The sequence below is a fragment of the Ylistrum balloti genome, unplaced genomic scaffold (assembly GCF_031769215.1).
Source record: "Ylistrum balloti isolate Yb309-2 unplaced genomic scaffold, AGI_CSIRO_Ybal_v1 Utg371048, whole genome shotgun sequence".
Taxonomy (NCBI): Eukaryota; Metazoa; Mollusca; class Bivalvia; order Pectinida; family Pectinidae; genus Ylistrum; species Ylistrum balloti.
In genome coordinates this window covers 45,279-61,212 of record NW_026782580.1, presented here as the reverse complement: position 1 = coordinate 61,212, position 15,934 = coordinate 45,279, and the positions used below count along the sequence as shown (strand labels likewise).

Here is a 15,934-nt window from a genome sequence, read left to right as displayed (position 1 = left end):
TGTGTATTGAAAGAGAAGTAAAATATTTATTTATTAATAATGGTTTTAATCTTGCTTTAATTGATAATGGTCCATTGCACCAGGTTATCTCTGATCTTCTTCAGCTACAGGGCATATACAGGATCTTATAAATAAATACACTTTCATTTATGTGCGGTTTTATGAAACAAGTCTTAAGATTTTATTCAAGAAAAGCCTGAAATCTCATACGAATGAAAACATATTCAAGAATTTTTTTATCACACAACTCAGATCAGTAGCAGCTGGTTAGGTTTTAAACTGAAAAAGTAGAGGACAAAATGAAATGAAGGCAGCTATTTTGTTGTGCCATTTTCAATTCATAACATTGTTGTCTGTATTATGACATCATGATCATTTCCTGACTGGTGCAGCCAATGATCATGATGAAAATTGCTGTAGTTTATATAGCACTAGCGACATCAATGCAAAAAATACTACATGGGAGAGTTCACTGCATAGCAAGCAGATTATGTGATCAATAATTCTTTTTCATAGCCTGTGTTTCTTCATCAAATATTATAATCATGGCCTGAAACTTCTCAGTGGTATATCACATCGGGCTTTGCAGCCTCAGAGGAAGAACCAAAGTTGTGGTTTGATCTCTACTCGTGGACAATTAGTGTCTTTTCAGGATGGTGTGATCACAAGTTGTCATATGTTGTAGCCATGTCCTTGCTCACATCAATTTATCCAACTTATGATTAGATAGCTTGCAGCGAGCCTTCATCATGATGTTCACAGAGGAAGCCGCTAGTTACTTGATGATCCTGGCTGTTCACAAGGATATAAACCAATCACATCAGCTTCTACAAAGAGACTGTTTACATGGCAATAATTCAAACCAAACATACACACAAATCTCTGTCTATAAATCACATGCTGTGTCTACTTACCTCTTCTCCATCGGAATCCACCATTATCCATGTGTTACCATGTTGGGGGTCAGGAGTGATGCCTTCCTTCATCAGACAAATGAAGTCTTCTCTGCCCCTGTTAATACAGTATAGTGATCAGGGATTCCAAACATTACATACACATTAACAAATGAAGATTTCTCTCCTCTGTACCAAATGAATCCTTCTACATAACAAATAAACTGACATTCACAGTCACAGATGCATGATATGGTGAGCCTCATAGCTATTATGTAGCAGATTGAAATTAAACAGATTGAAAAAAGACAATGATTGAATTTTTTATGTATTAGTGAATGTTACTGTAGTGAATACATACTTAATAGGCATGAGGATGGTGGCAAGACACGTCATCAGGTGATCAAGTATGGGGCTACCGATGTTGATGGGTGGGGAAGTAGCATGGGAGACGGGCGGGACCTGTATAAGGCTGGCAGCCCACTCCCCTACCCCTGCTGGGCACCGCATCACATGATTCAGGATAAACAGATGATCATTATAACTGGCTACCCTTGCTAGTGCTGACACCTAAGGGAAAATCAAAACAGAATTTTTTACTTGACTTTACATAAAGCACTATTTGGATTTGTATCCTTACAACCATCATAAAGAAAAAATTGTCAAAATATCGATTGTGAAGAAATTTTCTTCACTTGAGTACATTTAATTTATGAAATGTCAATTTAAAATCATTTTTGATGATTCAATGTTTTTGAAAGCTTAAACTTCAAACAACGTTGTTTATAAAATTTCCAAACAAAAGTGAGACACCCTTTTTATCAGACTACAAAATAACAACAATTATTATTGTACCAGTCTAAGAGTCCATTTTTTCGTATTGCCTACAAATTCCTCATCATTGATTGGGCGGCGATGAAATGAAAACAGGACAGAGATACAATCCCGCAGTCGTGCTATCTGATGCTCATCGTTAGAATTGTGATGTAGGCAAGCTGTAACAGTGGATGAATACTTGATTCTGTCAATAATTTATTTGGCACATACTGAAATTTCAAAGTAATGAAATAAAAGCTGATGTTAAACAGACTTCTGGACATAAATTTAAATGTCAATGAGCTGAAAATTTAAATACATTAAAGCGAAATGTAGTAAATTATGTTTAATATTTGCAATGAATTAACAGAATAAAAATTCTGATGTATACGAAACATACCAAACGATTAAACAAAACAAGAACAGAACAAAATATTCAAGAATTGAAGACTGCTTCAGTTACCATTGACTGGTGCATTTCTTGGCATGTCTCGCAGAACTGGTGATCTCATGAACAGATCATGAATGTAGGACTCCACCTGTAGTCTGAAATGATAAATTCTTAATCAGCTGAAGCATGATTGTGAGGTCAAAGATTTCTTTTTTTTTATTAAATTTATGTTAGTTTTTAGAAACAATAGATTAAATTTTCAGTTCAACCTTTCCTTCTTATGGGTTTCTTAGGGGTCCTAATAATTCAATGAGGAGAACTTACTTCGCTAACTGTACGGAGTAGGAGTACAAGGCAAACTGGTTTTGTAGGTTGTGTCGTATAGACTCTAGGTTCTGTTTCATACTACCAAAGGTTGGCTCACTGAACTCACACATGTCGTAAAGATGGGTAGTTTTACACTGAGAGCCATCCCCACAAGGTCCCTGTTGACAGAATTTAATTATGGTATTGATATCTTCAAAATATAATGTACTACACATGCAAGGAAAGTCTCTAAGGGTGTAAGTGCAAAAAAGACAGAAACTCAATGTGTCAGAGAGACAGGAATGCTTCTGCCTATAACCATGAAAAGTCTGTTAAGAGTTATTGGTTTGTTAAGAGGGTTATACATGTCTCATGAAATAAACATTTTGCACGCAGAATCTTTGAAAAACAATCTGAAATAAACATTTACCTTTTCAAAAATAGCTATTGGAGTTTGCTGATGCTCTCAAACAATGGTCTTTTTTTTTTTTATAAAATTTTAACTGAAATTCTTAAAATCAACTGGCCATAATGCTGGGAGAAAACTGATCATACCATTCAAATCCAAACTTGACTGGTATTATTATTATACAACTAAATACGAAATAACAGTAAAGGATTAGAAACAAAATATGAAAAATCATAAACAAGGGTAACACTATCTTTGACCCCAACCATGGATTGGTGGAGGAGGAAGGCATAAAAAAATGCACATGTATCACTACTTTAAGGACACCATTTGGTTGGTTTACATTTTTAACCACTTATTATGTGGGGTCCCAGTTCTTAATACTTTAGCTAATAAAACTAAAGTTTCCTCTAAAGAGCTAAGATTTATCATCACTAAGCAAGGCAGCAATTTTTATCTCCAATTTTAATGTGACAAAATTTCATAGTCTTATGATTTGATAGAAGTTTACTTCCTGCATCTGAGTCTGTTGTGTTTGTAACATATAGTGTTATCACTAAGGGGCATACAAACTCTATGATACCAAGCTTAGTCACATAGTTCAGTTGCTTGGTTGAAATTGTCTTACTTTAGCATTGATGGAGTGTTTTGCTGTTGTCCACACTTGCTCCAGCATATGTAAATAGTTTGTCTGAAGTGCATTAATTTCTCCTTCGGCCTGTAGAAAATGTCTACGGGCACTCAGGTAGCTGTTCAAGATCTCAAGGAATTCATGGTTTTCCCTTTTTGCTTCATTCTGATCAGAAATAAAAACAACACAGATGTTATATTAATACATTCCTCAGACTGATTAACGTAGTAAATAGTGATACATTGAGTATCAAATCCATTGTACAAATTTCCAAATAAGTCAGGATGTTTTCAACATTTTTATACAGGATGAAGTAACGACCAATTGTTTAAACTGTTTGAAAAAAAGTTTGTAATTTCAAAAAAGTTTCTTTTAGATAATCATACAATACAAAACAACATGTATATTTTGCTATAATTTATATCTACAAACCTGTACAAACTTATCAATGAAATGGACATTGTTCACCAACTCTGGATTGTAATATAAACTCTGAAGCTGTTCCAGTGTGAGAGGCTGAAACTTGCGAATCAAAGTTGCTTGACCTTGAGCAGTATCCCTCATAGAAATCATGGCTGGTGCTGACTCCTTAGCCCGTAACTCTGTCAATTGTTTTGATCTTTGATTTTCCATACAAATATTTGCAACATCTTGTTGCGAAGATGTGGTTTTGATTCCTAATCTTTCTAGGTCCTTTTCTAATAGTTTTAATGTGTTTGGGCCAACTGGAGTGATTTTTGGATATAACGTTCCAGCATCACTATTCACTTCTGATGCCTCTGTTTTTTCTTTGTTGGGCAAATTTGCATCATTTGATAACGTCTCACTGACATCCTTGTCTGAAACTACTGGACCTACTTCTTTCTCACTGAGTGTAGATGTGGCTGAATAGAAACTCTCCTGTCCACTAATGATATCTTCAGAATGAGATGGTGAAATCAAGTCCTGATTCTCTAAAACCTGAGAATCAGATGACAAGTTAACCCCTGGATCCACCTTGTGATCTACTTCTGGTCCTCCCACAGCGGTTTCTACATCAGAAAGATGGCCACTTTTGTTCTCAGCCTCCCTTTGAGATTCAGATTGGTCATGTTCTTTATTTACTATAGTTATCACAGTATCAGCTGTAACTTTGTCCGGTGTAGCAACTCTGTTTTCTGAACCTCTATCTGTATTAGATACAGTACCAGTGACACTGGTACTTTCACTATCCATCCCTCCATCTTTTGACACAGTAGTTACTGCCCCTATTTCCTCCCCCACATTGTGACTACCATGTGTCTCTCTCTGTTCTGTAATTTCCACAGCTGGAGGCAGATCTAGAAGCAATGATGAATCAATATCAGCTTCTGGTAAAAAGTCTTCCAGATCCTCTTCATCATTATCTTTGAGGGGTGTTTCCAATTTCGCTGATTTTGCTTTGGCTTTCTTATGCTGTTGAATGAATAAATAAATGAATGAAAAAATAGTAATCACATTAGATATAACGGTGCAGTGTGTTACAAAGACAAAATACGATGAGTATATATCTGAGGTGATTAAATTGAGTATAAAGCAATTCAATCTATATTTCAACAGTGATTTTTTAGACTGATATTTGAATGCTGAACTCATGATTTTACTGTGGGGGTTAATTCAAATTCTGAGGACTCAATATATCTCTTAGTAATGGGAGTAATAAAAATTTTGGAAAGAGTGATCTTGACTCATCTGAAAAAGTTATACAATATCTGCTTTTATCAAAAATCGGTTTTCCTAATATGGTTTTTATCCATTGAGTGTACGTGTTTATCTATGAATTGATGAGCCAGAATTCCTGAGGTTACTTTATTTACTTAAATCACTAAACAGGCTTAACAATTCTGCTATTACAGAATACCAGCCTACAAAGTTATCAAAATGAGTGAAACAAAAACCTGTACTTAGCCATATACTAAAAATGTACCAATCACAACCCTTTATAAAGACTTGGCTTAAACAACAGCAAAAACATTAATGATGATGAGTTCTAATAAGGAGCACAACTTGTTCACAATAAACATGAAAGAGAATTTGAAACCTGGATTGATGTACTTTCCATTTTTTTATTTTAAATATTTGTATGTTGACAGTATGGTTATTTTATGATAAAAATTCCTTGATTATCTGAATAAGTATAAGAATGATTTGATTTGAATGGTTAACATACTGTTGCAGTCATATGATTTCTTACTTAGTTGTAAAATAAATACAATACTTTTAAAGTATCATTTGGTAAATAGTACACCTGATTCAAAGATGTGTATATGTGTGTTCAGTAAGCATAAGGACAGAGTCTGATATTTTTTAAGGTGAATTTGTTATTACAGATGCATCTGTTGAATCTATAGCTTTATTGTGAGAGTGTTGAGTGAGTGTCTCATATATATATATATGGGTGGGAATGAAAGAATGTATATGAAGGAATGTTTGTCAGTGAAAAAATTCATGTACCAGGTATATATAAAGATAAAATACTTAATTGCATACTTATTGTATTTATACTTTACACCATAAGAAAAAATTTATACAGGCTAAGCCTGTTATATAATCCTTGTGTATGTTTTATACAATGAAATTTGTGGAAATGATTAAAGTTAAATTCTTCCAAATCTGTTACACTTCCTTTCATCTGAATTTTGTAGTTCAGCACAAGTAATCACCACCACCAATAATTTCTTTCATGTGACTTTTCCAAATAAAGGCAATTTGTTAGTATATGAAGCAATATAGGAAGGTGAAATAATACAACTCTTATCAAATCCTGTTCACAGCACAAGTACATTTTCTTCTGTTAAAAGTAGTACCAGTATATATATATACATATCATTATGTGATCATTCAAAGTGGTATAATGTATTTTTCTTTTATTACATATATCCCTGATATATCAGAGATGTATACTACTATTAGAAACTGTTGATATCCGTTTTCAATCCTTTAGTAAAGAAGTTTGAGTTAACTTGAATTTCTATGTTCACAAACCATTTTCCTCAACAAATGCATTACCAATCTTTTTTTTTTTAAAAAAAAAAACAGTAGTGGAAAGCTTGATAACTTTCAAATTGATTGTGCTAACTTTTGAGACAAAACGTTTCCTTAACTTTTTGATATTAATAAAACAAAGTTCATATTTAAGATATTTACAACTGAATTACCATCCTATATTGTATACCATCTTCAGCTTGAAACTTGAAGAGATTAATCTTGAAACAGATAACACTGAAAAGCAGAGTAAATATCTTGTTGACTGAATTAAGTTTTGTGAAATGTCACATTAATTCAATAGTATTTTTTGTTATGAAATGAGATTCACTTTCACTATCAAAAAAACCCAAATAAATAAATAAAAGATGACTCTGGTCATGCCAGTCAGCCTAGCATTGAATAGGGCAAAGGCTGATAAGGTTAGATAATAATGAGGAGAGCTGGGGACTTTATAGCCCGGTGAACAAACACAAGACCTAACTCCAAAGAAAATATCTAAGACAAGGTGTGAACACTCTTAGAAATACGGGAAGCATTAATTCAGTTCTAATGTGTGTATGTTTTAAAGAGAGGCACGTATGTATAATGCTAGTTTAAAAAATGCAACTTTTCAAAAATAAATATATAAAAAAAATCAGCTGGTTTGTATGGAAATCATTCGCATCTGCTTTAACGTAGATTCAATGATAGATGACTGATACCTTATATTTAGTAGGAAAGTATAATCAATCAAAAGCATTTTATACGCTAAAAAGTACAGTATTTATCATGTTTGTTCACCATACTTTTGTGTGTTTTCGAGTACTGCGTCTTTCCCTCACAGCCTCTGCCATTGTTGTTTTTCTTATCATATGACATCATTCGGAAATCTATTTACACCGATGACCTCGATTGGTGATGGTAAATTCTTGAGATGTACCGAAAAACCATAACAAACCAGTCAGGGTCTTCTAACTGTTTTATTTTCCATTGCGATCCGATAGCTAATTTAAGCTTTCTTTTGACATTGTTACTTTAAAAATTCAGAGGTGGTTCGTCTGCCAAACTGTATTAATAATACTATTATGTGGACTAAATGGTAAGAAAACACAAGTGAACAGTGTAGCGTGCGTTTTGTATTTCAAATATGTCCTTCATGAACAATATATCCTTCTTGAATATTCCGGTCTTGTCGTTGGACGAAATCAGGATTCTCCATGAACAGCTTGAAAATGGAGAACTTAATTTCCTGAAAAACGTACAAGGCTACTGCATGCCTACAAAAGGCAGGCGACTGATTAAGGATTTCATTAGTGCGTTTATGTAACTAACTAATTACCTAAAGCAGTAAATACCCCTCAAATGCAGAACTATATCCCATTTTAAGGGGTTGTGCAAACCGGTTACTAGACTTGGCTAGTGAAATTCACCATTAGCTGAACACTAGAGTATCCTGCGAGAGACTGAAGAGTTGCTAGTTTGAATATCATCGGGGAAGGGTGTTTTTCATTACTCCTTCCTATTAAAGATATGGTGCCATTGACTACTCCAAGAGTAGAAGTGATAGGATATTGAGATGCTTGTTTGGAGATGTTGAACCTGGGTCACTGTTGTCTTTAACCTGGGTGGCTGTTGTCTTTGGGGTCAAAGACTTTGTGAAGGAGGGATTAGTGTAGAAGTTGACCTGGCTGACATTCCTTGTTTTTTTTTCTGTCATATTATTAGAAGCAATAAGTTTTATTGTCGCCTTGAGTGAAGATTTCCTTATTGGCTGCTTTGTTCACTAAATCTTGGAAGTCATCAAAAGTCCATATTTAAACAATTATTCTTAAGCAAGTATTCAGGTTCCTTAGATATCATAGGTATACAGTTAAAAATCTACCAAATTTTCAGTTTGCTTATATCTATTATCAATAAGGCATCAATACTTCAGATGATTTTTTGCTGGGTTTTAAGCTTTGAAATATTAATTTGCTGTTGCAGCAGGATGCAAAATGAAACTTCGTGTCTCCTGTTTATCAGTATTATTGATTTTTTAAATCATGACTCCAATTTTGATATTGATTTTATAATTTTAATAAAAACATATAAAAAACAAAAACAAACAAACAATATAGCTCAAGAGCATACTTGCACTTCTTTAGTTTGTAATTTGCAAACATCTTTTTTTTTTGTAGAAATTACATCAATGGCCAAGATCTTTCACCTTACAGATAACCACCAGGAGACTAAAAGATTTTATCATCTTGGAATTGCCCAGTGTTTGATGCAATAATAAAAAAACCCATTTACAAACTATGGGAATAAAGAGACCTTAAAATCTGCAACAAATGGCATAGTCGTAGAAACTTTCCACAGCTGGTGGATAGAGACAACTTCATGAAGAAAGAGAAAGAGAAATTTGTCTTCAGAATCAGAACGTTTGTTTCTTGAAATTGAAACCAACAAGTAAAAAAAATCTTTGGAGTTTGTTGCAAGATGTTTATATGTCTGAAAAAAAAACCTTTTGTAAAACAAGAATTCATCTGGGATTAGTTTGATAGCAGCAAACTATCAACATCAGTATTTGATGGTGTGGCTGGTGGCTACTTCTATAAAAGTTTTTCTTGAGAAGCATTAAAAAAAAAAAAACATCTTAAGCAAGCAAAACTTACAATGCATCATGATTTATTAAGAAGATGAAATTGATACATTAAAGAACCAGATTACTCAATTAACAATGGTGAAATTAAATCTGAAGTGTTGGATTAAATGTTTTTTCCCTTTCCTGGTAGTATTTTTATTTATAATCACATTCATGCATAAGCGCTTGCTTAACCTTGAACAATTAAAACACCAGGTGTATTACCTTTATTGGGTACATGATGTTGATGTGGATGAGGAATGGCTGCAGCAGCCTACACAGATGTGTGATGGCCATTTTACGGGATATGGCAATGAGTTTGCTGTTCTGAGAGATGTAGAGTTTTCCCAGGATATGAAATTCAAAATGAAATGTGCTTCCAGAAACAATCAGAATTATCAATTCACAGATGGAATGGGTGCAAAAAATCATTTGAACCAGTGGTTTAAAGCTCTGGAAGACAGTTCTGTCACTAAAAGTAAAACTATTCAGAAAAAGAAAACCATTTTTGTGTTGAGATACGAATATGCAAATCTTTACCACCAGATGACTGACTTTTACAATGCTTTTCTCATAGCAAATCTATTGAAAATTCCACCAGATGACTTGGATGTGGTGTTGATGGATCAAAATGCACCTTCTGTTCTTGATAAAACTTGGGATGTCCTTTTTGGGGATGTTCAGAAAATTAAAGATATCAATGAACCAGTTGTTTACAAAGAGATGATTTGGGCTGTAATAGGATACAACAGTCCAATGAATTTTCATTCACTGTATTCTTTGCCATATGGCGATGAATTTTCACAATTTTTTAAAGCTAGATACAATGCTGGGCCCAAAGTGTTAGATTGCGCAGGTGTTTCAATACTATTTGTGTGGCGTAGGAACTATGTTGCTCATCCAGGAAATCCATCTGGATCAATCTCGAGGAAAATTAAAAATGAGAAAGAACTAATTGATGCAGTACAGGAAGTCTTTCCAGGCCACAATGTTGCAGGAATACAACTGGATGAACATGAAATTAATGACCAAGTGAAATGGGTGTCACAGACAGACATTCTTGTGGGTATGCACGGAGCTGGTATGAGTCATATCATGGAGTTACCTCACCATGCAGGAGTTCTAGAACTCTTTCCAACATATAAGGCTAAAACTAATCGACACTTCAGGGCTATGGCTCGATGGAGAGGACTGCGTTATAGGAGCTGGCAGAATTTAAACCCCAATAATGAGTTCAAAGGTCAATATACACGTATACCACCAATTGTTGTGACACATCTTCTCCTAAGTCTGTATACAGATATGTGTGGCCCTCTAAAGATTCCTGCAAAATCATGAAATTAACATATCACATAGTTGAATTTTATTTCACCAACTGAGCTTCATCTCCATTCTAAATGTAAATATCTTTATGTAATAAAGATGTCTGTATTATATACATAGCTGAGGTACCTACCATGTACAAAATCTACAAGTAAAGTCATATAATGATGATTACTTATAACAATGCTGTAAAACCAAACAATTAACTGTCATGTGTGTTTTTGTTTAGGGAATGATTGTCTGTATAATAAAGGGTTTTAATGGTTTGAAGAGGGAAAAGAGTAAAGAATTAACAACAAGCAGACAAGAACATTGAAATAACATTGACTGAAAGCAAATTAAAGTTGGCAGATATAAAGAGTAGTGTTACACAGGATGTCATTTTATGTCAGTTTTGCTGTAAATATTTCAGCTTTAAGAAAAATTGATTTTTATATACTTTCACAACACTTTGTTTTACATTTCATTACATAGATTACATAACTTACAATTATTTTGTATTTTAATTTCAGTTCTGGTATAATTATCTCAAGTTTCTTAGTCTTAGCCATGTTTTCATCGCAATCAAAAGGCTATCAAATCATAAGTATACAGGTATACCATGTAGATGTTACATATGAAGTCTCAGATCATACTTTTCACCAATTTTTAGAAAAAATTACGACCAGAAAATAATTGTTTTTATCATATTTTATAAGATGCATCTAACTATAACATTTAAAAGTACTTATAACAGAACAATTTAAAAAAAAAATCACATTGATAGCTTCAACTTGTCAATTTCGGGGTTTGTTTGCAAAATGTTGCTATTGTTGACCCTGCAGAGAAATTCAGTTATTCATACATGTAAATTTTAATGAAAATCATTTTAATTCTCCTATTCTATTTGTTCAGTTATAATTTTGAAGTTGCATATGAAACATGTTTGATAAGTTGCCCATGAAATATGTTGGATGAATTGCCTTTGAATTATGTTTGATAAGTTGTCCATGAAACATGTTTGATAATAAGTTGCCCATGAAATATGTTTGATAATAAGTTGTCCATTAAAGCAGTTTAATAGAAACTTTATCTATTTTACAACAAATGCAACAAAAGTTATGGCAACTTATACTAATCACTCTTATTAGCCTGGATGTAAGTGCGTGAGGGGTCTTATCGGCCAGGTGGCAGGTAAATGCGTTACCACTGCACCACCCAACCACTGCATGAAATATGTTTGATAAGTTGCCCTTGAAGTATATTTGATAAATTGACAAAGATATATGTTAGATAGATTATTGGTTTGCAATGAAATATATTGAAGTTCTCTCTACCTTGCTGCAGGTTGTTATTTTGATTTTCTTTTTTTTTATTATTCTCAAAAAAAAAGTGATGTCACGAAAATAGTATACATGTACAGTTTGCATATTATTTTGGTCCTTTAACTTAAATGATAATTATATATGTTTGTATAATGATGAATATTATTGTATGATATATTGTAACATACAATATATGTATGTTTTTCACTAGAAATCATGTATTGTGTAGTATGCATTCACCTTTTATCAGGCTATAAAAAGGTAAAAACAAAACTGCTTTAAATATCCAATATAGTGCACATATTAATGTAGCTATCATTTCTTTTATATCAGGAAAGTTGATACATGATATAATGCAATCAGAATGTTATATAATTATGAGATAACTGTTACTTATCACAAGTTAAACCCCATGTCTTTACAATTTTTTGACACAGACAGTATAACACTACTCTGATGTTAAGCAATCATCAGGGTCAAACATGGAAAGTAACTTTTTCATCTGCATATTAACACTGTCAGACAGGGAGATCAACTTATGAGTCACAGTTTATATTCTGGTGTATATGATTTATGTGATTAATAGAATCTTGTAGCATTGTAAAATTCATATCAAATATACTGAATTTGTTCAATTATTTTAATTTGATATTTACCTCTTTAAGGTCATATAATAATCAATCAACCTGTAACATGCATGTATGATTATATTCTCTGTTTTATTTTTTTTTCTTGAAATACAATAATATATGTCCTGCAACAAAATAAGTACAATTTCAATGTCTTGCAACAAGTATATATATCCCCTGTCATAGAGTCAGCGATTAAGTAATGGTCCCCTGGGCTTATTGCAGGATAAATATGGTATCAATGCATTTTATTTTTATGTATAGCATAGGTGGTAAGTTTCAGAGTCTCTCAAATAGTTGAGTTCCAAAATAAATACAAATTTTAGCGTTACCAGAGAGCTTATCCCAGGGCAGCTGTGTCAGTTTTATTCCAAGTGTCATTACTAGCCGTGAACAATGGAATACATTTTAACAAAATTTGGTTAGAAGCATTGCTAAGGAGAGGAATCAGTTCTGTATAAGTAGTGAGTCTGGGTTCCCAGGGACTGACAGGCATGGCCTAATAGGGAAGATTTATCTTCATTCTTCTTCATTTGTAGGCATGATGGGATCTGGTCTAAATGCTGTTTAAAGAATCCTTTTGTGAAGTAGATTCAATTTTGTATAAAAGGTGGGTTTTAACCTCTAAGGTCAGAGGGATGGTAGAAGTTCCCAATAAGGGAAATAGAGATTAGAATATATAATCCTTCTTCCTCTTTTAAGATGAATGTATTTCAATCAAATGGAGTGTATAGCATCACTTAGTGCAAGGGGACTATTTTTTTTTTTTGATAAACAGTGATCTAACTTCTGCATACACACACACACTACCCCCTTCTCACTCTGAGGGCAATAAGATAGAGCCCAATGGGGAAATTTAGGAAAAGATTAAAAATCCTCCTTTTTAGTTTTTTTTCCCAATCAAATTTGGTCTGAAGCATCCTTGGTTGATGACTTGTAAGTCTTCAAAAATCTGTCTTCTTCTGTTGCAATATGGGTATTAATCTTATATAAATTTGGCCCCTTGGGGTTATATGCATGAGGCTAGTTTGTAGACAAAAATGTTTAAAATCCTTCACATTGCCCTAAAAATTTCTTTTAACTATTGATGTAATTTCACCTCAGTTGAACCAATCCTTCTACATTTTGTATGCATATTTGCCTTCTATTTTTTATTTGCAAGACAGCACATATATTTGCTTTACTGTAATATTTAAGGTGTATTTTGTATGTTTAGATGTCTGTAAGATAAGATTTTGTTTCCTTGTTTCACTTAAGAATTGTTTTCTCAAATTGTAGTTATCTCCCTTAGTTAATGTTTTTAGAACTTTTGCTTCCCTTTATGATGATGCAATGCTGAATGGTGAAGTGTTGGTTAAGTAAAAGAAATAAAATCCAGGGTGCCATAACATTTTCTGTTCGTTTCCTCCTCTTGTATATTTGATTGTTATGTTTTTATACATCACTTTGATAAGAATAAAGAGCTTATGTGCCCGATCTACATATCTTATGAACCTCAAATCAATTCACATAGCACCATGATCTACACCTGATCAGATTTTGATGGTCTTTTTCAAGGTCAAAGGTCAAAGTCATTTATGTCCATTTACAAATAAAAATACTTCTGTACAAGATTTGGAATGGGATATATCTACAAGTCCCTGCTCATTGTGTTTTTATTTGTTGTTTTTTTCCCTGTTTATTTCCAAAATCATATGTATTCAAAATTTTGATAACAGTTATTCTCTTTATTTTTATAACATTTTATAACATTTCATTTCTAACAATGCTATTGGTAATTATATAATTCATAAACTGGTGGTGTCCTTTACCTTTGTAAATCTGGAACTCATTTTACATAGTCATGTTTTTCTTAAATTGAAAGCAGCTAAAGTTCAGAGTCCTTTGATTCTTCTAACCTGAAGTCCTTGACATTTCATGAAATCAAATTTGTCTTTCTGAGATATTGTTGAAACAATCTTCCTGAAACTTTAAAGATAAAGTCCCTTATAAAGCCATTGTTGTTCATGTCACATTCTTAGCATTACTGAATGTTAAGATTTGTCTCTAGCAGTCATTTGGAACTTAACCTTTTAAGTTTGTCACTGCTATCTCATTGAAACTTTATGAATATTTTCAGGTTTCATTATTGGTCTTTGTTGTGATTGTCACTTTCAAATGTTTACTACACAACAATCGGAAGCTCTAAACATGTCACACATAACTGATCCACTACATTGGCATGAATGTAATTCAACCCACATTTCGTTAGGAAATGCACGTCTCCCACATTCTAGGCCCCCATCGACTGTCAATAGAGTGAACTGAAGGGAAGTAACTCTAGGGATCAGAATGGTATCCTAGAGCATATTAAATAGTTATACAGGGATTTCTTCAATGTTGATTTCACTCTCTCTCAAAGAAAAACCTTATCAGACCATTCAACAGACAACTTAAGCAACTTTTACAGAAATTGTTGATGAAGAAAAATTTCATGAAAGGGTCAATGTTAATTCTTCAGCAGGGATGAGTAGTATGTTATACATATTACAATCTTCTTAATTGCAGTGAAGCGTTTGTTAATCATCTGAAAATAAATGTAAATAACAGCTTACATACCTGTGTTTGTGGTGTTTACAGTTCTGTGAGATGAATTAGATGCAAGATGTTGTTTACATGATTTATTTTGAAATTATAGCACAATATCAGTATTACGTGTGAAAATAAAGTAAGCTGTATATAACTAAAAAGGTATGGTAATTACATTTGTCGAAAGGGGAATTTTAACACATGCAATCATTCGATATGTTATGCATTGATTAAAGTCGCACAAATTTCTGTAGAACCTTGCACTATAATTATAAATATGACAGTAAAACAATATATATACAAAAACAAAAAGTGAGTAAAGATCAAGAAAGAGGTTTCCTTCTTAATATAAGATCTGGAAGACTGAAAAAAATGTCATTCTTTTATTATTCAGGTGCCATTACAGTTAAATGACTGTATCTTAGAGTCTTCAGTTGAACAATTTTGCAAACAGCAGTTAGATAATGTATGGTACTTACTATTTACTTATTATTTCACTACTGGTCAGCTCCTTTAATGATACATAGTGATCAACCCGTAAAATAAGTCATGTCTGTGGCCGTTAGTTAAGTGGACATGCCTTTGTGAGAGTTCAAAAATCTTCTCTCCAAATGAAATTAATAGTCAGGAATGTTTTTCAGAATTTGGAATGCTTTTCAACGACTAGTGATCATTTCATGCTTCACCTCTGATGCTCAAAACGAATGGCTGCTGTTGTTGTTGTATGAATATGATGTATTTCAAATGGAGAGACAGAGAAATTAGTTGTAATTATGCAGACATTCATTGATTCCAGATCCATATTAAAAAAGTTTTAGAATGTAGAAATAATTTGGATTAGCTGTAAATTAGCCAATTAGTTTTAAAGGTATGGCAACATCTTTCTGTGTACATAGATATGTGTAAAGAGAAGGTCTTCTTCACAATTCTGTCCATTGATATTGACATTGACAACTCATTAGTACAACATTTTTATCCAGAAAGGAATGACGTGTTTATTCATCTACATTTCAAGATATGAAAAAAATCTAAGCAGTGGTATTCATTTAACACAAT

At 33.0% G+C, this 15,934-nt stretch overlaps 2 protein-coding genes across 2 annotated transcripts in view; one reads left to right on the top strand and one right to left on the bottom strand.

Moving 5' to 3' along the window:
- The window catches only part of LOC132560328 (ectopic P granules protein 5 homolog), a 35,010-nt gene extending 27,725 nt beyond the window's left edge, over window positions 1-7,285 (bottom strand). Inside the window, exons 1-8 of the mRNA XM_060225000.1 lie at window positions 7,238-7,285; window positions 3,879-4,880; window positions 3,444-3,611; window positions 2,425-2,585; window positions 2,173-2,255; window positions 1,749-1,888; window positions 1,255-1,463; window positions 915-1,011 (exon numbers count right to left, since the gene is read on the bottom strand). Coding sequence (XP_060080983.1) covers window positions 915-1,011; window positions 1,255-1,463; window positions 1,749-1,888; window positions 2,173-2,255; window positions 2,425-2,585; window positions 3,444-3,611; window positions 3,879-4,880; window positions 7,238-7,285 — 1,908 coding nt within the window. The remainder of the gene's footprint in view (window positions 1-914; window positions 1,012-1,254; window positions 1,464-1,748; window positions 1,889-2,172; window positions 2,256-2,424; window positions 2,586-3,443; window positions 3,612-3,878; window positions 4,881-7,237) is intronic.
- Window positions 7,286-7,474: 189 nt separating this feature from the next.
- On the top strand, window positions 7,475-10,901 carry LOC132560320 (uncharacterized). The gene is made up of 2 exons (XM_060224993.1): window positions 7,475-7,530; window positions 8,609-10,901. The coding sequence occupies exon 2, from the start codon at window positions 9,151-9,153 to the stop codon at window positions 10,390-10,392; it is 1,242 nt and encodes a 413-aa protein (XP_060080976.1). The 5' UTR covers window positions 7,475-7,530; window positions 8,609-9,150; the 3' UTR covers window positions 10,393-10,901.
- The last annotated feature ends 5,033 nt before the right edge of the window (window positions 10,902-15,934 follow it).

Coding starts and splice junctions, on each gene's coding strand:
- LOC132560320 (XM_060224993.1), top strand. CDS start 9,151: ATGGTGAAATTAAATCTGAAGTGTTGGATTAAATGTTTTTTCCCTTTC.